At 33.7% G+C, this 22,636-nt stretch overlaps 1 protein-coding gene across 12 annotated transcripts in view; it reads right to left on the bottom strand.

Moving 5' to 3' along the window:
- LOC132757189 (dynein axonemal heavy chain 1-like) overlaps positions 1-22,636 on the bottom strand; it is a 102,443-nt gene that overhangs the window by 26,241 nt on the left and 53,566 nt on the right. For 10 of the 12 annotated variants that reach the window (XM_060748412.1, XM_060748434.1, XM_060748398.1 and 7 more), the window contains 21 exons: positions 22,000-22,196; positions 21,625-21,760; positions 20,825-21,033; positions 20,367-20,538; positions 19,668-19,859; positions 18,535-18,780; positions 17,715-17,864; positions 15,493-15,666; positions 14,799-15,077; positions 14,272-14,403; positions 13,694-13,939; positions 13,151-13,300; positions 12,171-12,331; positions 11,468-11,693; positions 10,667-10,862; positions 7,704-7,855; positions 6,896-7,095; positions 5,045-5,189; positions 4,649-4,807; positions 3,889-4,020; positions 2,915-3,088 (listed from right to left, as the gene is read on the bottom strand). In XM_060748412.1, coding sequence (XP_060604395.1) covers positions 2,915-3,088; positions 3,889-4,020; positions 4,649-4,807; positions 5,045-5,189; positions 6,896-7,095; positions 7,704-7,855; positions 10,667-10,862; positions 11,468-11,693; positions 12,171-12,331; positions 13,151-13,300; positions 13,694-13,939; positions 14,272-14,403; positions 14,799-15,077; positions 15,493-15,666; positions 17,715-17,864; positions 18,535-18,780; positions 19,668-19,859; positions 20,367-20,538; positions 20,825-21,033; positions 21,625-21,760; positions 22,000-22,196 — 3,828 coding nt within the window. Of the gene's footprint in view, positions 1-850; positions 875-2,445; positions 2,461-2,914; positions 3,089-3,888; positions 4,021-4,648; positions 4,808-5,044; positions 5,190-6,895; positions 7,096-7,703; positions 7,856-10,666; positions 10,863-11,467; positions 11,694-12,170; positions 12,332-13,150; positions 13,301-13,693; positions 13,940-14,271; positions 14,404-14,798; positions 15,078-15,492; positions 15,667-17,714; positions 17,865-18,534; positions 18,781-19,667; positions 19,860-20,366; positions 20,539-20,824; positions 21,034-21,624; positions 21,761-21,999; positions 22,197-22,636 lie in introns of all 12 variants that reach the window. The other 2 variants (XM_060748441.1, XM_060748421.1) reach the window with 2 other exon arrangements.

The following is a 22,636-nucleotide window of genomic DNA, read 5'->3' as shown; positions in this document are numbered from 1 at the left end:
TCCGACAGCTGCTAAATATTACCATTTACTTGCTGAATTTATGTAAAGGGCTTGTCCAACTTTGAATTTTGGAACAGTCCATTCAAAGTTTTGGGAATTCCATTTTCAAATTACTAAATTTGAGCTACCAACATTATAGAACCTGGTCAGACTGCACATACAAGTTTTCAGACTCGGTTTCATCAAGTTTTCAGATTTGGTTTCATCAAGTCTCATCAAGTCTTCAGACTTAGTTTCATCAAGTCTTCAGACTCGGTTTCATCAAGTCTTCAGACTCATTTTATCAAGATTTCAGACTCAGTTTCATCAAGCTTTCAGACTAGGTTTCATCAAGTCTTCAGACTTGGTTTCATCAAGTCTTCAAACTCAGTTTCATCATGATTTCAGACTCATTTCATCAAGCTTTCAGACTCAGTTTCATCAAGCTTTCAGACTAGGTTTCACCAAGCTTTCAGACTCAGTTTCATCAAGTCTTTAGACTCATTTCATCAAGATTTCAGACTCATTTCATCAAGCTTTCAGACTCGGTTTCATCACGTCTTCAAACTCAGTTTCATGAGAGATAATAAAAAGTGCAACACGAAAGCCTTTAAATTTTAGCTGTTTTGCTCTCACATTTCATTCCAGAATATACACACCAAAGGAAAGGACTCAAAACCATAGCAAAGGTAAAAACAGGTCAAATATGAAAGCAAAAATAGTCTAGAAATAACAAGAGCATGCAGAACTTGCCATGGATGGCTACAGAAAGAAACCCATGCTTGTGTAAATTTATCTTATTCTGTGAAAAATAAAACTCATGCCCTTTGTGATTGACAATAAAAAAATCAGTGTCTTCTTTTAACATTACCGCTGTTAATGGACGACCATATCCCTATTTTCAATATAAAATAAATAAAATGTGTACATGTAACTTATCTGTCTATTTCTCATATAATGGCCATGATAAATGTTATAATGAAAAAAATAAACAATGACATACATTTGAAATACTGAGCATAGAAATGTGAAAATGATGAAAAAATAAATAAATCAATAAGTGACTAATAAGTCTAGCTATGTATACTATAAAGTTTATATACACTGAATAATTAACAGAATGTAGGTTATGCAAGACAAATAGAAATAATAATTTGACAAGGCATATTTCAAGAGTAAACAAAATCAGAAAACATTTGATTATATAATTATTTTCCATCCCAGTGGGACAGCATAATTATTGAGTACTTCCACTGACCAATAAAAATGGTCCTTAAAATATTAATACACAATAACAATAGCAATGATGATGATGATGATGATGATGATGATGATGATAATAATAATAATAACATTTGAAACTGTGAAACAATTGGGTCACTTTTAGAAAAAATACTTTTCTAACATATGATTGGTTATTTACAAATATATGTAATATATAAGTGACGAAATCATATCTGAATCTGGCATATACTATAATAAGCCTTTGTCTTTTATGATTACATAATTTTTACTCATTATTAATAAATATCTAGGGAACTGTGGTCAAAGTTATCAACATTTAAACCTTGTTTTCATTTTAAAAAATTTACATATTTTCAATACAGTGCATAGAATATTCTTACACTTTTTGTAAAGTCAGTTTTAAAACTAACAAAATCATCATTAATCATAAGGCTTTGTAACTCTATAAATGTTGGACAATGAAATTTTCAGCTCTATAAAAATGTTCGATAATAAAATTTTAAGCTCTATAAAAATGTTCGAAAATAAAATTTTCAGATTTCATACAAGAACAGTAGCTTAATTTTTATCAAGATGTGGATTTAAAGGAAATAGATAAGTCCTAACGAAAACCCTTATCTGCAGGATTTAAATGTTGATAAAAACGTCCCTAAATATCAAAAAAGGAGAAGGTACATGTAGTTAAAGGCTAAAAAAGAATACATAACCCTCAACCAGAGAACACTAAAGGGGGACAGAAGTAGCTGACCTAGAGCAACTTCTTATCTATATGGCTGTAGAGAATAACTTTATTTCTATAAATAGCTACAGATTATTTAAATTCTATATATAGAACATGTTGGGGATACCCATGTTTCTATAAACAGATGTCTACAGATTGTTCATTTCTTATTTATAGAAGTTGTAAAGGGCTACAGGTTGTTTATTCTATACATAGAAATGATACTAAAATACCAAGGATTCTATAAATAGGACAGCTACAGATTGTCGAGATTCTACATATAGAAATTACAGATCCCAATGTCTATAAAATAGATAGGTACAGATTGTTCAGATTCTATAAACAGGAGTTACAGATGCTAATTATATTTCTATAAATAGACTGTTTAGAATTATTCTATATATAGAAGTTGGAGAGGCTACCAGTTTTTTCCCTGTATAGAAGGCTAAAATACTGTCTACCGGTAAATAAAACCTGTATACATTTTTCAGACAACTCACCCTTTCCATCTTTTTCTTTAAAAACCAGATAAATATATGCATTTATATTGAAAAACACTCTCATTTAAAAAACCTGGTATTTTTTAAGACATAGGAATTTTAATATATGATGTATGATTCTTATGTCTTTTCAGGCAATTGAGTTTCTAAAAACACATAAATATCCCTGGTAAAATTATCACTCAAATAAGTAATAAAACATCTTCTAACATTTTAGTTTTCTTTTGGTTTAAATCAAGATACTTATATTTCATCTGTGGCAAAATATTTAATAACTAGAAAAATGATATGAGTTATAGAATCTGTGAAAAGAATTAATTTTCTATTGTCAAAATACTGGAAAATCTTTTGCGTTTGAAAAATGGTTTAACCAATTGTCTGCGGACTGTATTCTTTAAAATAATTCCATATGAGATTTATATTCCTACACAGAAAAAGTAATATTGTATATTACGACTCAAATTCATACCTTTTCTCCAGTAGTGTTGAAGAAATCGTCACTGAAATTGGAATAATTCTTGAGAAGATTCGCCTTGAGACCACGTGGAGGTTCAACAGTCATTTTAGAACCATTCTGTAGAATGAACACCGGGAACTTGGCGCTGGGCATACTGGTCAACCACAATCGAAAATCTCGGTGCACCTAAAAAAATCACATATACATGTGTATTGATACATGTGTTGATTTTTTTCCCCAAGAAAAATAACTTGAGACAAAAGAAATCACAAAATTCTCCTATAAAGTATCTTTGATATAGCAGTTTGGCCAAGTGTAACATGTTGGACTAGAAATCTAAGGATTTCTGGCTGCGTGGGTTCAATCAGTGCAAGCCCTTATTTCCCTGAGCAAGAAACTTTACACTCACTGCTAAGTACTGTTTAGTTCCAGGGATGAATTTGAGACTGTTTCAAAAAGCTTATAGCTTTCAACACAATCTAACTAAAATAAATTTGTATAAACAGCTCAACTCTACATATGACCAATGTTTGTTTGTTTGTTTGTTTCATTTTACGCCTTTTCCCAACAATATTTCAGTCATATAGGCGGGTAGTTTCCTAACCATCGTTCCTGGAGAGTTACACCAGTACTAGGCTACCTTCCTCCGCGCTAAACTACCAAAGCATCTCCCGGGGATCGAACCCACGCCAGAGAGGTAACTGGATTAGAAGTCATCGACTCTAACCCCTCGACCACGGAGGCGGTTATATGACCTATGACATATGACTTAGACTTTTGGATGTTAACTACTGGAAAATGATCAACTTTAAAGGCCAATGAATCATGCAAAGCATTGTGAGTCAGGATTAGAAAATTTTAGAGCTTTTTTATTCCTCTGGCTGCGTCAATGGGCAAACAATTGTACTTCAGCAAAAACCAAGTAGAAACTACTTTAATGATTCTCGGCCTTATCTCACAAGTCACATGTATTTGCTTTGGTTTACCTTGTCTGGATCAATCTGTTCAATCATTCTTTCTAAGGAAGGCATGAAACTTGGAGCCAAGTGACAGTTCTGGAAGAACACCCATTTACCACGCTCCATAGCACTCCTCATCATGGCTTCAGCACGGGGTCCCTACAACAACAAATTCAGTATTATTTATAATAACGTGTTCTACAGCAGAAGTAAATTCAGTTAACTAGACAATAAAATCCAAAAGGTCTGATTTCTAAACAGCAAGTTATTAAATACTTTTCTTGCATCAGATACAACTTTTCCTAATGAAAACTTATGCTATACCAAAAGTTAAGCTCATGACCTTTACCATAATGAAAAGCAAGCTAAAAAATGTAAAACATTCAATGTCAAAAGTAAAAGAAACATATATTTTTAAGAAAATCTAATGCAAATCTAACATTGACTTGCAAATACTTACAAATTATATGTTTAAAATTTATTCTGATGAGGGTGTAAGCCCAAACATTGGTAATCTTTCTACCATAATGAAAATGTGTGAGAATAAAAAAAGTGTTGAATACCATATTCACGGTACATACCAGACAAGGCACTTGAATAATTAAATACCAAAATCCCGTCTTTTTTTCTGTCGAAATGCACATACAATCATGAATGAAAAATATAAGAATCAGCAAAAAAAGCGATATTTTTCTGATCTCTGCAAGCATCTAGAGGTACTGCTCCGAAACTGTAGTGAGTTAAATACTATGAAAATGATATGTTCAAGAAAGACAAGCCTGCTTACCTGACCCTGTCCAAGAGAGATGGCGCTGAGTTTCTTGCCAAATCTCATCTCCTCAGCAAATTTGTAGAGATCTGCCGCAGGGTCGGTACCTGTCGACAGCACAAAGATCAGTGGTGTGGTTGGTGATGAATCCTTGAATACCAGATGTAAATCTGCTGTCTAAAATTTAAAAAAAAAAAGAATGAAAAAAAGCAGTTACTTCTATAACAATCAGAGACATACTTCTATAACAATCAGAATAAAAAAATAAAAAAAAAATATAAAAAAAAATGGTAATTTCAGTATTTCAAGTTATGTTTTTATTTTTTAGTAAATCTATTTCCATTTGGTCCAAAGAATGAACATCATGCCAATGAAATAAGATAAGCCCAAAGAATAGATAGCATAGCAAAGTACCTGAGGTTCAATAAATCTCTGTCCAAGACTTGCAGCTACATAGTCCTGCATGGCCTCAGTAATTTTGTCCATTCTCAAACATTTCAGGACAATCATTTTCTGGAAGGGATCTAGATCAGTATCCCAGCTGCCTGGTAACGGCTCCCTGTAAATGAAAATGTATTCTTTATACTTAACAAACCTTTTTTTTGCCCAAAGCCAGGGGCGGCAAAATCAATTGTCTGTATTGCCCCTTGTATGAAACAAGTGGAAATTTTCAAGAATTTACTATATAAATATCATATGGACAAGTTAAACAAGAGCTGTCGGTAGGACAGCATGCTCGACTATTCTTAGTGCTTGATAGTAAAAAAAATGCCTGATACAGTTACCTCCTCCTGTCTACAGGTTGGGGTCATGATGGTGAACAAGTGTGCAAAGTTTCAAAGCCATATGTCAATGGACTTTGAAAATATTTGAACTATTACAAAAACTTTAACGTAAATTCTAAGTCGAAAAGGGGCATAATTCTGTCAAAATGCTTGATAGAGTTACCTCCTCCTGTTTACAGGTTGGGGTCATGATGGTGAACAAGTGTGCAAAGTTTCAAAGCCATATGTCAATGGACTTTGAAAATATTTGAACTATTACAAAAACTTTAACGTAAATTCTAAGTCGAAAAAGGGGCATAATTCTGTCAAAATGCTTAATAGAGTTACCTCCTGCTGTCTACAGGTTGGGGTCATGATGTTGAACAAGTGTGCAAAGTTTCAAAGCCATATGTCAATGGACTTTGAAAATATTTGAACTATTACAAAAACTTTAACGTAAATTCTAAGTCGAAAAAGGGCCATAATTCTGTCAAAATGCTTGATAGAGTTACCTCCTCCTGTCTACAGGTTGGGGTCATGATGGTGAACAAGTGTGCAAAGTTTCAAAGCCATATGTCAATGGACTTTGAAAATATTTGAACTATTACAAAAACTTTAACGTAAATTCTAAGTCGAAAAAGGGGCATAATTCTGTCAAAATACTTGATAGAGTTACCTCCTCCTGTCTACAGGTTGGGGTCATGATGGTGAACAAGTGTGCAAAGTTTCAAAGCCATATGTCAATGGACTTTGAAAATATTTGAACTATTACAAAAACTTTAACGTAAATTCTAAGTCGAAAAAGGGGCATAATTCTGTCAAAATACTTGATAGAGTTACCTCCTCCTGTCTACAGGTTGGGGTCATGATGGTGAACAAGTGTGCAAAGTTTCAAAGCCATATGTCAATGGACTTTGAAAATATTTGAACTATTACAAAAACTTTAACATAAGTGGTTACGCCGACGCCGACGCTCGGGTGACTGCAATAGCTCTACTTATTCTTATCGAATAGTCGAGCTAAAAATGCTTCAGAGAAAAACAGACTAGGAAGTCAAAATCAGATTTTGCCAGTCCTGAAATCAATGTTTAATCCTACAAAGCCTCGCTGAAGTCCTATATAAGATTATTTCATAAATTATAAAAAATTAATAATTATAGTCAAAGTCAGTAAGTACCCTTACAATCACCCTTACAATCACCAATGTCCCTACATTTTGATAAAGAAATTCAAATCATCTATATGTACATTTACAAAGAAAGTTAAAGCAACAGATCTATTAAAGGATAACAAACACATGCTCAAAATAAGTTTTCAACTGGCATATGAAAAATCAAATACCATCTCAATGCTTAATATTTTCAGCATCTCAGCTTTCTTGTTTGCAATCCTACATGCAAGGGCATCAGGGTTCGGATAAGTATCCCAGTTATTATTAATCAGCTACTAGATATTCTCAGAAAAATGTGACAAATAGTCTTCTAAAGTGTAGAATTCTCACCTGTGTGGTTCAGGACTGTCAAATATTTTCTTAAAGCCATCCAAATGGTTCTTAAAGTCATCTGCAAAGTTTGCAAACTTGGGTAATACACCGGATGTTAAGATATCGTTCCAGGAACGAGAAGATATCCAATCTGGAGATGGATTCTCAATATTCTTTGGTTTGATCGTACCTCCTGCCAGGAAGAAACGCCACTCTTCCTACAAAAACACAATGTTTGTGAGATTTTACTTAATATTAAAATTTTAAGGTACTGAGGTACTATATACAAATCCCATGATCTTAATGACAAGAGGTTGTTTAGTACTAAATTCTAACATGTTTTAAATATCCGTGCAGCCAGACCCTTTTCTATATTGTTGAAAAAATGACAATGGTAAACTGTCATGTCCTCTTCTATTTCATTTCAAACATAAGCATCAACATAGTATCAGCAAAATCTCTGTAAAGATGCTTGATGTTTTGATGATACAAAGGAACATGGCCAGTGGTTCGAGTTTGGACACACAGCTGAAAATGTTATGTGTTTAGGACCACAAGACTAAATTTAAGATTCCATTTCAGCAATACTAAAAAAGAAACTGATAAGTCATTCCTGCCAGTGCAGAGTCACAGCAGTTTTTTTAACACCTTTGAGGCATCATGCACATCTGTGCTGCCTGACCAATCTTTATATTTTTGTATGACCAATTTTGATTTTTCTTTTGCAATATCCATAAAACTGGTCATCAAAGTGGAAATCCAACAAGCCTATAAGCAAATTTAGGGTAGAGATCAGAAGTTATATATTTTATTTTTATTTACATACCATATCAATGAGATTATTGTACTGTTTGATACGCGTACACAGAAGGAAGGCAAACAGGAGCTTGTGTTTCTCAAACAATGATCGGCATACATTACTGTACAGACTGAATGTGAAATATTTGTTGATGTTTTCTACTCTCTGTGCAAGATTGTCTGAAACAAAAGATTATATCATTAATACTACAATTTCATAAAAGTCATCATTTAAATAAGAACAAAAAGGTTTTTTTTACATAAAATTTGAGTATATTCAGTCCTGCCTAAATATTTTTTTTGTCCTATGCATAAGACTATATCAAAACAGTCATTTATACATTATATGCTACATGGAAGTAGTTGAAATATGTTAATGTAGCACTGAAAAGGATGATCAAAATCAGAAACACTTATCCCATATACCTTTAATATAATCTATATATATCCATCATTTCTTGTAGATATGAAAACTATTTACATAATAACAAGAGATCACCATATAATTTTGTCTTTTGACTAATATATCGATATATATGACAGATTGAAAGTATTTTTAACCTATGTAGTAGCTCTTGAATTATATCTAAGCAGAAATAAAACATGTTGTCATATAACATATAATTTAAACTTATAGACTTTATTCCAAGTGAACTCGCACAAAAACTCCAAACAAATTTTAATTTTTTAAAATACATTTTCCACTACCAGCACTACCGCAAAAATGCTAAAACCATTTAATCATAAACATAACTGAGCTTCAGAAAAAAAGAAGACAATTATAGAAATAATAAATAAATATAATATCATACAGGATATAAGGTATATAAGATATATTATATACAGGAGTATTTCATCATAGTTTTTCGCCAGGAACAATCATATTTCATTTGAAGAACTACCAGTAAAATACAGACCCAGTCTTATAAGAGATCCGACAATAAGTGAGTAAATACAAAATTTCAACATTGTTTGTTTGTTTTTTGGGGTTTTACGTCACATCGACACAGTATAGGTCAAATCGTGACGTTCCAGCTAAACTGGTGGAGGACGACCTCAGGTGCCCTTCCGTGCATTATTTCAGGCATGAACGGGCACCTGAGTAGAACCACCGACGTTCCGCAAGCTAGCTGGATAGCTTCCTCACATGAAAGAATCCAAAGTCCCTGTTGGTACTCGAACCCACAGCGGTGAGGGGCTTTCAACATTGTAAAAGACTGGTATAGCAAGTACTAAAATAAGGTCTCAATATTCTTTCTCACTTTCATATTTGATTAAAAATAAATGAATTCTATGAAAATAAAAAAGTAAGAAATCAGTACGGTCTCAAACACTTAAATGTGATTGGGTAATTATAAAGATTGAAAATTGACAAAAGATCTGGTCATAATTCCTTGTTACCATGGAAACAGATCATCTTACAAATGAGTTTTGAGTCTTTTTCTGTGACCATCCTAGATTTCTTATTCTTTGTACACAAAATACTATATATAACAGTAGACGTACTGAGTTTACATTGATTATAATGGATTTCTAGCAGATCTAAATATCAATATCATATTTCTTTAACAGGTAACTACAACATTATTTTTATCTCAAAGTTTGAAAATAAGAGAACTTTAATTATAGCATTTCTTCACAGATGAGGTTTCCCTTAGTCTAGACATGATACACAAAATCTTATGAAATAAGAAACAATTTTTTTGTTTCCATTGGCTTTAAGTTGCTGAACTACTGTATTAAATACACAAGCAGTTTTCATTGGTGGAAGGAAACCAAAAGCAAAGTGCCATACATGCATTGTTTCAGACATAAGTGTACACTTAAGTAGAACAATCAAGATACATGTACACATTGTTTGATAATTTCCTTAAAAGTGAGAAGTATCCCACAACTTGTGCCTGTACTGACCTACTGGTGACTAACAAATTCTTAACAAGTGGGAGATACCAAAATACCTAACAGTTACATCTTTAATTGGGCTCAAACCTGCTACCAAATGAAAACTTAAAGGCATCTCCAAGCACAGCAAAGGAAAGAAAACAAAGACCAAATCAATTTCTTAAAATAGTAGAACTCAAATGTCAAATTTTTTGGTGCCAAAGTTTATTACATGTTCTGTAAAGAATAATTTGAACAAAATTAACGATTTGTAAGTCGAAGATGATGGCTCAAAGTGTTTTCATAAGACCTGTCCACCTCAAATTACCAAAGTTCTACTGTACATGTATCTTATTTTATCAAATTGCATGCATATAACTCCATCTAACAACCCATTTAACCCAAAGAAATTTATCTATCCACAAGTCTGTAGAAAACAAGTGTGTATAAAAACTGAAAAGTGCAAGCGAGTGAAGAAATGCAGGATTGTACTTTATAATAAAGCATTCTGTAAAACATACTGTGCCTACACATAATTGTGTACTTAAATACATATATATACACGTGTACTACTGATCTTACCTTTTTCACCTATAACACAGACGAAAATTGAATATTAGATATATACACAACATAAAATGTCTAATTCACTCAAATTTGTTACAAAATTTTATTCAACATTAAAACAATACAAGAAAATTAGTCAAAGGGATTAGATTTCCTTTTCTTTTCTCATGTTAGAAAGTGAAGATAACTTGAGGCTTTTACTTTCAAAAGGTAGGTGTTAGGCTGATCCAAGTGTATTAGTTTGGAACTGTTAGCATTTTCATTTAAATTAGTAAGGAAAAGGTTAAAAATTCTTATTTTCAATGTGGAAAAGCTTTTGTGTACTGGTAAGTAAAATTAAAATAAAAAACGTTATTATTCAATTCTTAATTAATTTCGTTTAGACACACAAGCGCAAACCATATTCATCACAACATCAAGGTGCAAGCAAATGAAAAACATCCAAAATAAGGTTTAACATCTTACGAAAAGTACAAAAAGCATTGTTACTATTGCAAATATTAGCAAACAAATTCGAGACTGTCATAATTAACTGGATTGTACCTGCTCGTTCCGCATTGCTGATTCCACCAAGGAAAATATTGACAAACCATTCCAGGGAGTACTGGTACATAGGATCAATGTTGGCCATGTCAGCCACACAGAAGAACAAGATCTGGGTGTTCACGGCTACGGGGACATACTGCATTCTGGTTATATCAATGTCTTTTTCAGTCTGTTCAGCTACCAACACTTTAGCCTGCAATCACAATACATGTACATTCCTATAATGCTATTATCAAACTATCTATACACTTCTAACAATGCTATTGTACTACTATCTTTTTGGTATTAAAAGCTATTCCAGCTTCAAAGAGATTAAAGCTTTGCCTTACAGGGTATAAAACTCTTTCAAGAACTCCGTCTCAAATGTCAGGATTTTCATTGGTTAGTCTGTATTTTGTGCTGGTTTTTCATCAATCCAATACCTTAGATATTTCAGTTTAAGCTTAGAAAACTATAATTTTAGAGTCTGTGATTTGTCAAACAAAAAATGTAACATGAAGGTACATGGTTGTGGCATCCCTAAGGTTTGATCTCACAATCACTTGGTTAAGAGGCAGACACCTTAACCACTAGAACTCATCTCGCTATAACATCATCAGTCCAAGCGATTATCTTTCAGCTGGTAAATATAAATAAAACATTAAACATTTAAAGACTTTGTTTTTAACAAAATTTACACTGACGAAAAATACTCAATGAATTATCATATTGAAACCTCCAAATAAAGTCCACATGTCTATAAAGGCGGTCTTTCCCATGAATGACTATAATTTAAAGGTTTCACTGTATATTACTTACAGAAATTTCCATTGACTTGATCTTTGAGGCCTCGAGGGTATTAATAAGATCTATATCATCTACAGGACTACCCTCGGAGGTACTCAGTCTATATAGAATCTTGTTCTCAATCTCCTTCAACTCTTGCTTCATCTTAGCATTGCTGACAATCAGCTGGTTCTTGGCCTCCTCCAAGTCAGGTCTCTCCTCAGCTACCACTATACCCAACATCTGGTCCTCTAGACCACTGAAAATAATGTTAACTCACATTTAACTTTCTCATGTCAAGGAATGACAAGGTTTTTTCTCAAAATTTTATCAGTACAAAAAGAATCTAAATAAAAGTTAGATCCATTAAGGTGTCCTGAATCAAATTTGTTTAGGGAAATTAAATTATAGGTACAAGAGACCTTCCTCAGGCATACAGGAATCTAAAATAAAGCTAGGTACAACCTAAGGGTCAGAATTTCATCATATTTAATACTTTTTTCATACTCAGCAAAGTTGACTTTGTTGCATGGTCCAACTTCTAATTTAATTCTGTAAATTATCAAATTTTGGAACATCATATTAAAATTTTGGAAGTTGGTCAGCTTTCAGTATAAAACCAGGTCAGACTGCACAGATGTGCAGGCAAGCTGACCTGGACCAATGCTGGTTGGAAAGGATTTTATCTCTTTCGATTTCAGAGTTTAATGGGTCATTAAAATTACATATACGTTACCTTGGTGATAGGGTAAAGTTGACAATAGAGACTTTAGTGGAGACCTCTGGTGTGTAATGGGGGTTAGGTAACTTGGTTGTGATGTAGAACTTGAAATCATCGTGGTATGGAATGACAGCATCACCTAGCTTGATCACAGTGCTACCTTGTTGCTTGAATGTCTGTGGAAAGAAAATATGAGCCGTGTCACAACAAAACCAACATAATGCGTTTGCAACCAGCATGGATTCAGACCAGCCTGCGCATCCGCGCAGTCTGATCAGGATCCATGCTGTTCGCTATCGGTTTCTCTACTTGTTATAGAGTTTGTAAGCGAACAGCATGGATCCTGATCAGACTGCGCGGATGCGCAGGCTGGTCTGGATCCATGCTGGTCGCAAACCCATTATGTTGGTTTTGTCATGACACGGCTCATATATTGATGGATATCAAGTAACGACAATGATCATAATGAATGATGTGACAGCTCCGAATATCTTAAAATCTATTAATAGATCATTTAATTTTTTTTACTTTTTTTTTTCATATCTGGCAAAAGCATGTTCAGAATAAGCCGGAATCATTTCTATGTCATTCATAAATTGTAGCAGATAATTTATTATGTTGCTTGAAGTTTATTTGCAGGATTCTACAACAAAATTGAAATGAAGACCTGGTTCGAAATTTGCAAGTGCTGAACTTTTTTCCCTTCATATTGTTAACTGTCAACAGTTACATGAATTACAGTAAAACTTGTCTTCAGAAACAAAAAAAAAAGGAAAAAAAATTGTCATTGAAAATTGGTCAAAGAAAACAGGTACTAAAAATTTTACACAATTATTTATCATAGGGAAAACTAAAATGGAGTACTGAAGAGGAAGATAAGTTCAATACAGTCCACCTTCAGCACAGTGTTACTGTATTAGCATATTTACGGGTGTCACTATATAAGCATATTTACTCTATAATCTTTACACTTAACAAATTCTACAGTAGTTTACCTGTCTAAGCAAGATTGGTTCAAGAGCAGGGTCTAACTCTGTCTGTATGTTCTCTAGAAGACATGGTTTACCAAACCTGACTGCATTCTCCAAACTACGTAAGAAATCTTTGTCAGACAACTTAATTACATCAAGTCCATTGTCTTTTTCCTGTAAATAGAGATGTGTTCACAAAAATAAGCAATGGTGAATAATCTTTCATTTCTATGACATAACTTAAGAAAACAACATCATAATATACTGTGTTCGAAAGTTAAGATTATTCTTGGAATTTGATCAATAGCATTTACTGAGTTAAAGTAAACGAGAAAACCTATTAAAGTTCAATATAAATATTAATAATCAGTTTCTTAAATCTTTTTTAAACCTTTAAAACTGCTCTATCTAGTTGAAATTTTTTTTTTATCACTACTTAAATTGGGAAAGGTTAAAATTTCCAGAGTAATGCTAAAACAATATCTGAAATATTATCTTCATTTTGTTATATTTATTACATCAGAATGATAAAAAATAAAAAACGAATCAATTGGGCAAATTACGTACCATATTTTTCACCCATCTGTTTGCTTGCCCCTGTGGATCAATGAAGAGGGGCCATCTACGAGAGTATTGTACAATTACACCGTTCTCCACGGACAAGTTGTCCTTCGGTAGACCATGAATCTGCCAGCTGCGCACCTTTACTGGATCACTAAGAGTGGCTATCAACGTAGGTTCATCTGTGCGCGGTACTTTGTTTGTATCAATAGCTGCCACCCATTCCTCTTGCATACTGTGTCTATACTTGCCCTGAAGAGATTCCAGGTAATATAGTAAACTTTGATTGAAGCAAACATGATTGGAACAAAAAATATTGTTTGAAATTAATACATTTCATTTTTTACAAGTGTAAAAAATACATGTGTGTCCTCCTGTACATCTGTGCACTTCTATATATCTATGTACTTCTGTACATCTGTGTACACTTGGCCAGATTCTATTAGCTACTTGGATTTTAGCAATTTGATATTAAAACCCTACAGAATGACAATGGACCATTCTAAATTCAAAGCAGGGCAAGTCCATTATACAGATTTAGTGGTGTAAGGTTTCAGGAAGTGTGAAGCCTATAAAATACTTACAGTGAAAGTTCCAAGATATGCTACATATCCTGAGGACACCATTACATCCCCTACAAAGTTGTTAATGACTGACTCAAGCTTCTGTACAGACTCCTTCCATCTTTCTTTCTCATCAGCTAATCCACCAATCAGCTACAAGGTAACATAATTGTCATATATATATCAACCATTGAAATGTTATTTTCAATGAGTAACTTATATTCACAAAGTTCGGCACAAGTGATTGTACTATATTCATCATCCTTTATCAACCAATGAAAAAGCCATGTTTTTCACTCATTGATGAATTATAATTACATTAACATTTTCTAACATAAGCAACATACAGAAAAAATTTCATTGGAAAGTAAACAATAAAATATTTTAGCTTGTTTGATATATATATATATTTTTTAAATCCAGTCAAAATTTTCAAATCTTTACTTTTTCATTAAACTAATGTAATTGAGCAACAAAATCAAACAACTGATGGCACAGATTGTAAAAAAGAACAGAACAATTGTTATTCAATTTCGTAATATTCGTACTTTGTCAGCTCTGACAAGGCGTCCTTCACACTCCGCACATTTCTGCTCCAACTCATCCTTCTTCCTAACACAGTCTTCGTACTTGGCCTGCAGGGTTGCAATACCTTCTTCAACTTCGGCCAGCCTTGCCTTAGCTGCAGCTAAGACACGCTGTGTCTCGGCCAACTCCTCAGAAGCGATTCGAAGACGTTCACGTTTGGGTGCGACTCCTTTAGCTACGAAGTGGTACTTGTGCATAGCTCCTGTCCACATGCATATAGAAGTACAAGCCTTGGAGACCTGTAATTGGACAATATAAATGTGATTTTTTCCGGATATTTTTATTAGCCAAAAAAGCATCTGATGATTTAAACTGAATCTGCATGACTGAAACATGTTTGTTATAAAGCTGGATTGTTTCTCAATCTTAAACAAAAGAATAGACTATACCTATTGCTTTTAGGTTTGAAAATAGGATGAAATATTAACACTTAACATGCTGGAACAGAAAGTAATTAATAGTATTTGCCACCAGCATAGAGCCACACTAGCATGCACATTTGTGCTGTCTATCAGGTTCTACACTACATGTCGATAGTAATTTCATTACTGATATTCCTTAATTTTCAAATGAACTGTTCCAAATTCAGAGTAGGGCAAATCCATTATGCAAATTCAGCTACTTGTAGGTTTAAAATTAAACTCCAATTCTTACTTTGGCGATAGCAGCAGGTGTGAATGACTCGTCATCTATGTAAGGCTGGATAAGTTTGATTACAGAGTCTGGAATATTGTCCTTGTCAAACTTGAACAAACTTTCAAGGAATCTACCAGGGTCTGCCAGTAGAGCTTTGCCTGGTTCCCAGTAGTCGTCTATCTTCGATCCTGGCTGTAAAAATACAAAAAGATACAATAAGCACTGATAAGCTAAATGTAGTAACATTGTGGCTGTGTGGAATTAGTTTATTATGACTTTTATTATGGACCTTATTTGAGCATTATGATAAAAAAAATTTCTCTTCATTTTGTTTTATTGATATTTTAGTTAAACAAACAGTGTGAAGATAAAATGAGCTGCGACATGACAAAACCAACATAATGGGTTTGCGACCAGCATGGATCCAGACCAGCCTGCGCATCCGCGCAGTCTGATCAGGATCCATGCTGTTCGCTATCACTTTCTCTACTTGTTATAGGGTTTGTAAGCGAACAGCATGGATCCTGATCAGACTGCGCGAATGCGCAGGCTGGTCTGGATCCATGCTGGTCGCAAACCCACTATGTTGGTTTTGTCGTGACATGGCTAAATTGATGTGACTATCAAGCTTAACTCATGGAGTAAGAACTCAGGTGCCACACTTTTGAATTATTTCAGGCACAAGGGGGCAGCTGAGTAATATCACATACCTTCATTAGGAAGGTTGGTAGGATACATTTTTAAATGAAAAATATCCAACTTAAATAACTGATGTTAATTTTTAAACTAGAACTATCACTAAATGTGATTAATACCGCAAGACTGCTTCGGAAATGAGGAAGTTACTTGTAACAGAATACCTTGTAAAAGAATTGAAATAGAGTTATGGTTGTGGGCAATTAAAGATTGTTGTTGTTCTTGTATGTTGCATTTCCTTTCAATGTGGTTGACCATTGATGAAGTTTTATTGAATTACTCTGTATAATAAATCCAGAAAGAGTTTCTTGAGCACTGCACTTCCTCTCATTGCGCTTCACCATTGTATGAAGTTGCATTGAATTCTAAATATTAGTTTTTAAGTTATGCACCGGACAAGGAAACGGAACAAAGGGCAATAACTCTACAAATACTGAGGATGAAGTTATGCTTATTGTACACCGCACTTCCTCTCATTGCGCTTGTCCATTGTATGAAGTTGTATTGAATTCCAACTACTAGTTTTCAAGTCATGCACTGGACAAAAAAAGTAACAAAGGGCTATAACTGTAATTAGTCCAAATAGAGTTATGGTTCTTGTGCACTGCACTTCATCTCACTGCCCTTGACCCTTATATGAAGTTTCATTGGATTCCAACCATTTATTTTCAAGATATGCACTGGACAATAAAAAGTAACAAAAGGCAAAAACTTAAATGAGTCAAGAAAGAGTTATGGTTTCTGCACTGCACTTCCTCTCAATATACTTGACCATTGAATGAAATTGTAAGGAAATCCAACTAGTAGTTTTCAAGTAATACTCTGGACAAGAAAAAAGCAATGGAAAAGTAACAAAGGGCAAAAACTCTATAATTAGTGAAGATGGAGTTATGGTTCTTGTGCACTGCACTTCCTCTCAATGTGCTTGACCATTGTATGAAGTTATATTGAATTCCAACCATTAGTCTTCAAGTTATGGTCCGGACAAAAGAAAGCAATGAAAAAGTAACAAAGGGCAATAACTCTGTTATTACTTTAGATAGAGTTATGGTTCTTGAGCACTGCACATCCCCATATTGTGCTTGTTATGAATTCCAACCAGTAGTTTCCAAGTTATGCTCTGGACAAGGAAAAGTAACAAAGGACAATAACTCTGTAATTAGTGAAGATGGAGTTATGGTTCTTGTGCACTACACTTCCTCTCAATGTGCTTGACCATTGTATGAAGTTATATTGAATTCCAACCATTAGTCTTCAAGTTATGCTCCGGACAAGGAAAATGCAATGGACGGCTGGACCGACCGACAGACCAACCTACCAACCACCGGGTGACTCCTATATACCCCCCTAAACTTCGTTTTCCTAAACTTCAAATTCAATTTACATCAATTTTTTTCTTCCCCTTTTGCAAAAATACCGTGCTATAGGAAATTCAAAAGGTAACTTTCATCACATGACAGAATTTGTTATCTCAAGTGGAAATTCAAACTTCAAAAAAAACAACAACGACAAACCAGCAGCAAACTTTTTTTTATAAAACTTACCTTGTCTCCAGCTACTCTCTTTGGTTTAACGCCCTTCATGATACAGACAGCTTCAATGACCATCTTTACACCATCTGGTGGACGCTGCATAGCTCTTACTTCAACAACATCATTCTTGTTCAGGGACTTTAAACTGGCAACAGCAGCATCCTGAGTTACATAAAAAATATCATATGTTCAGCTTTATTTACAAAATTTTCTATATATCAATTCTCCGATATAAAGAAAGTTCTTGCTTACTTGCTTGTATAAAATATAAATCGAGAACCAGTCACTAAACTGGTTGTGTCATTGGTCCAATTTAAATGGCAGATCTACATGTAGTATCCAATCAAATTTTAACGGCACTGATTACAAATTAAATGACTTTTAAAAAAAAAATATTAGACCCAAGGAATAAAAGTGACTGCTATATTTTTGGTTTTAACCTATCCATAAACCTTAAACGTTCCTGAAATGTCTTAAGGTGTAAACATTTCCATACTCTATATACAAGCGATGTTTGCTTGAATGCTGGTGATAAAGTCCCTGATTATACATCTATTGAAATTTCACTTAACAGGTCATGTATACGAGTTTAGTTTTAATATATACATTCAGATTTTTTTACTGAGTAAAAGATCAATTATTACACTAGTAGCACTATAATTACTGATGGAGTGTGATGCTTTAAGATTCTGACACTTCTTCCAACACATTAATGGTAGCATATATTCTCTTTGGCATATGCACTACTGTAGTGACTCCAGGAGTCACTCACCTAATGTTCTAGATAAGGGACTCAGCTAGCTTTGCATTCTTTACAATATCAGGGTCTTACCAGAGCAGGCAAAGCTTCATTAAGATCTCTCTGGGCATCATCTGCAATGGCTTGTGTTTCTGTAGCCTTTATGGAGGCCGCAGCTTCCTCAGTTTGTACCACAGATTTTGTTTCCTCTGCAATTACACTGTCCTTGGAGATTGTCTCCATGGTTGCAATGGATTCTTTCACAGCTTCCTCTAACAAAGGTTTCATTGTGGCCAACTCTTCCTGGAGTTTGTCTACTTCTTCTGCTGTTGTAAGCAGCTAAAATAAAGCAAATGAGACCATGAATGATGGAATAACAGTAGCTGAATCATGATAAACTAGTTCAGAAGCTAAAATTACTATAGGTAAACAGATAACAACAAAAACATTGGTTAATGGCATAGTCAACATTTCAGTAAAAAAAATAAATTATCTGGTATGAAACAAGATAAAGCCTTTAATCTATTCTGGAATGCAATTTGACTGATATAATAATGTGTACAGTCGAACCTGTGCTCAAGAGCATCTCTAAATAAAGATTGCATATATATTTAATATTGTTTCAAATATGAAACTATATGCCTTTTAGTACAATTATTGCAGTCTACAAAATATGCACTTGTCTGGTTGTCCATGACATGTAATTATTGTTTTGTACAAGTAACTTTTCCAAGAAATTTGTAAAGATTACTTATGAATTGTTTTGAATTTTGACAAGTAGTTTCAAATCCCAAATTTACAGACTGTTATTGTGCAACTTACTTGGTTCTGGGGCCGAACAAAATCTTACTTTTTAGACTGTTTTTCACTGACACATTACCACTATTCAAATGATGACTTTTCAACTATAACCAGTGAAGGAAAACCCCACATTTTCATCTATGTATTATTTAGGGAAAAATAGTACCAACAACATTCCACAATGAAGATGAAGCTTTTCCAAATGGGAGAATGAAACTTAATTATAGAACAAATCGATAAGAAAGTCAGCAGCTTTGACCACTCAGCCACAGAGCATTCTTACAGAAAAAGTCTGAGCAAAAGAGAGTCTGCAGATTAATGACTTATCAGCAATGATGCACTTATAATTTCCGTAACACTGGTGATGATAATCCAAGCTATTTAAATTACGATAAATATTTTCTTCAGCACAAATCTTTTCTAACCTTCTCTAAACCAGTCTTTAATCTATTTTTAGATGTGTTCAGTTCCATTTTCTTCATTCCGACAAGTTTGGAGAAGATTCCAAGCAACTCCAAATAACTTGTTGGTGTCACGTAATTGTGTCTTGACATCTCTGCCAAATACTTGATTGAGTTGGTCGCAACCGACTGATGAATGACCTGGCACAATGTCACCTGAATTAAAAGAAAACAATAGCATTAATTTTTATTAATTGTATATTTTACAAGACAATAAATGACATAAGGGATTCATGGTAGTCCTGGATCAACCAAGATTGATAATTATGTATTATTTAAATGATTTGACCAAATAAACTGCAGGGTTTCTTAAAATGGATCGTAACTACAAATTCCAAGGCAGTACTGGTTTTTGCTTTTTTTGGTGGCTTAAAAGAACTTGATGTTATGCAAGGCAGATGACCAGTTCATTGGAACCAAACAAATGATTTTTTTGGTGGCTAAAAAGAACTTGATGTTATGCAAGGCAGATAACCAGTTCACTGGAACCAAAAATGATAAAAGAGTTCCACCAGTATCGAGCTAGACCAGCCTGCACATCTGTGCAGTCTGACCAGGCTCTATACTGTTGGCAGTTCCATTTTTGTATTTAGTCATTACAAACCCCTTAGCATTCAGGGTTACACCATGGCAAATGTCCAAATATATAAAAAATTTCATTACCAAACCATCCATGACTTCGTCTGTGGTATCCAGCTCAGGAATATCTTGCAGGAATTTCAGGGCAACAGATTTCAAAGCGTCTGCTGGCCATTCACTAAACCAGTCAATTGTACAACAGTTGACGAGGGCAGGGAACTGACGCAGTCTAGCACGGAATATCTCACCAAGTGGACTGTAAAATACAACAAGTTACATTTTACCATGTCAAGAAATTATCTTATGTTTTAAAATTTAACCATATGATAATGTAACAATCAAACAAAAAATTGTTATCATAAAAAAATTCACTTATTATGGAATTTAATAGAAAATCTTATTGAATTAAATAATCATGTCAAATAAAATTGGACAGAAAGTAATATGCAAGCATTCGATACAAAGCTTGGATAAAATGTTTCTGAAACATCCTCATTTTTGTAATTATCTGAATATTTTTATCACACGACTGTTTAACTTACCTCATAGTGATCACAGTATGCAAGTTGCTTCTTACACGCTTTGTGTACATTGAAAACAGGTTGGTTTTGGTTGGTATAAGGCCTGCGTCTAGACAGATGGGTTTCATGGCCGTGTAAATCTGGTCCTGCTCATCAAAACCGTATATATTCGGCACATCACCAGCGTTCAAGATGTTATTCAAATCCTCCAAGAATGACTCACTCTTGATCTATAAATAGAATAATAAATAACATATCATCCATCTTTTGGCTTTGATATTGTCTATATTATTACTGTTACTTAGATGATATTGTGTTACAGATTTATTTTGATTCAAGTTTAAAGCAAACATTCAATAATTATGAGCATATCAGATGACAATTGTGGCTGTAAACAAACAGTATTGAGCCTGATCAGACTGGAGGTGTATCAGCTAACCTGGCTCTATACTGTTGGTACAGGCTTTTTTCATTTAGGTTTCTGCGTTAGTTAAATGCATGATATTTTATACAAACCTTAATAAGAACAAAGAAATAATAAAGAATGTTAGTTCAATTTCCTTTCATTTAATTTTTTCTTCTTCACATGTAATCGAAAACTGACTATAAATATAGATATACAAGATTTCACTTGAAAAATTGAACACAATTTTAATCATCTCAGTTTTCTTGTTTCTGTTTCATTTCATCAATTACACCAAAAATTCTATAGACTTCAAATATCTTATTTTCTTTTTTAAACAATTCTTTTAAGTTTCCACTTATACATGATTTAAACTCCTGCAAGACCTGTGATGTAACTTTAATGAAATACATCGTACCTGTGTGTCACTGAACAAGAATACTGTTGGGTTATTCTCGAGTCCAGCTTTCATCATGACTTTTCTCAAATCTTCACGCCATTCATTTGTTCCATAGTTCTTGGCCAGTTCTATCTGTATGCACTCATAGTCAGCCCTGAGAAAAAAAAATACAACAATATTATTTCATAGTTTTACCAAATTATAATAGAAGACTTACATTCAATGAAAATAATGAGTTTTATAGCACCCCTCGGCTTTTGAAAATGAGCAATTTGTCAAAATCTTGACATTTCAATACTTACTTTTGACTCTCTCGCTTTCCTTGCTTTCTTTATGGGAAAAAAATTTACAATACAATCAAAACAAGTTATTTTGCAGCAAAAAGGTACTTACATATGAGCGGCAAGTCTTGTCAAACTCTGACGTCCCGAGCCTCCCATACCCAGTAACAGGGCGTTACCCAGGGGCTGTCTGATAACACGACTGATACGACATACGTGTTTGAGAGCGTCCATAAATAACACGAGGTTCATTTGTGCCGTGTTGATCTGGTTGTAGTCATCTAACATATCTTCACATGTCTTTTGTAACTGTATAAGAAAAGATTCACTTTGTGACAGTTGCAATGCTGAATTGTTATGATAGAATCTTATACAGGCAAGGCCATTCAGTATTCTACCTTTTGAGTAAAAATGATCTAAAGAGTTTAGATAACAAAAAAAAATAAACACGTAAAAATTCACGAAAAATTATAATATAGTAGACACAAAGTTCTATGTAAGTACACATTAAATGGGTCAGCACTTTGTGACCTTATAATTTTACAATTCATTTTTTAAAATTTTAATACCACATTATGTAAACTGTGTATTTACTCAGTCATAAGTCATTAATTCATAAGTCAGGGTCTTAACATTTTTTGTTTTGACTCTCTTATAAGACTAGTTTATTTACTTTCAAGGAAAATTTTCATTGGGAGATAAATATTGTCATTTCTTCCAAAAGTATTTAATTTAGTACTGTACAACAC

Source organism: Ruditapes philippinarum, unplaced genomic scaffold (assembly GCF_026571515.1).
Source record: "Ruditapes philippinarum isolate M1 unplaced genomic scaffold, ASM2657151v2 ctg2870_1_1_1_1, whole genome shotgun sequence".
Classification (NCBI taxonomy): Eukaryota; Metazoa; Mollusca; class Bivalvia; order Venerida; family Veneridae; genus Ruditapes; species Ruditapes philippinarum.
This window is presented reverse-complemented; position numbering and strand designations above follow the sequence as displayed.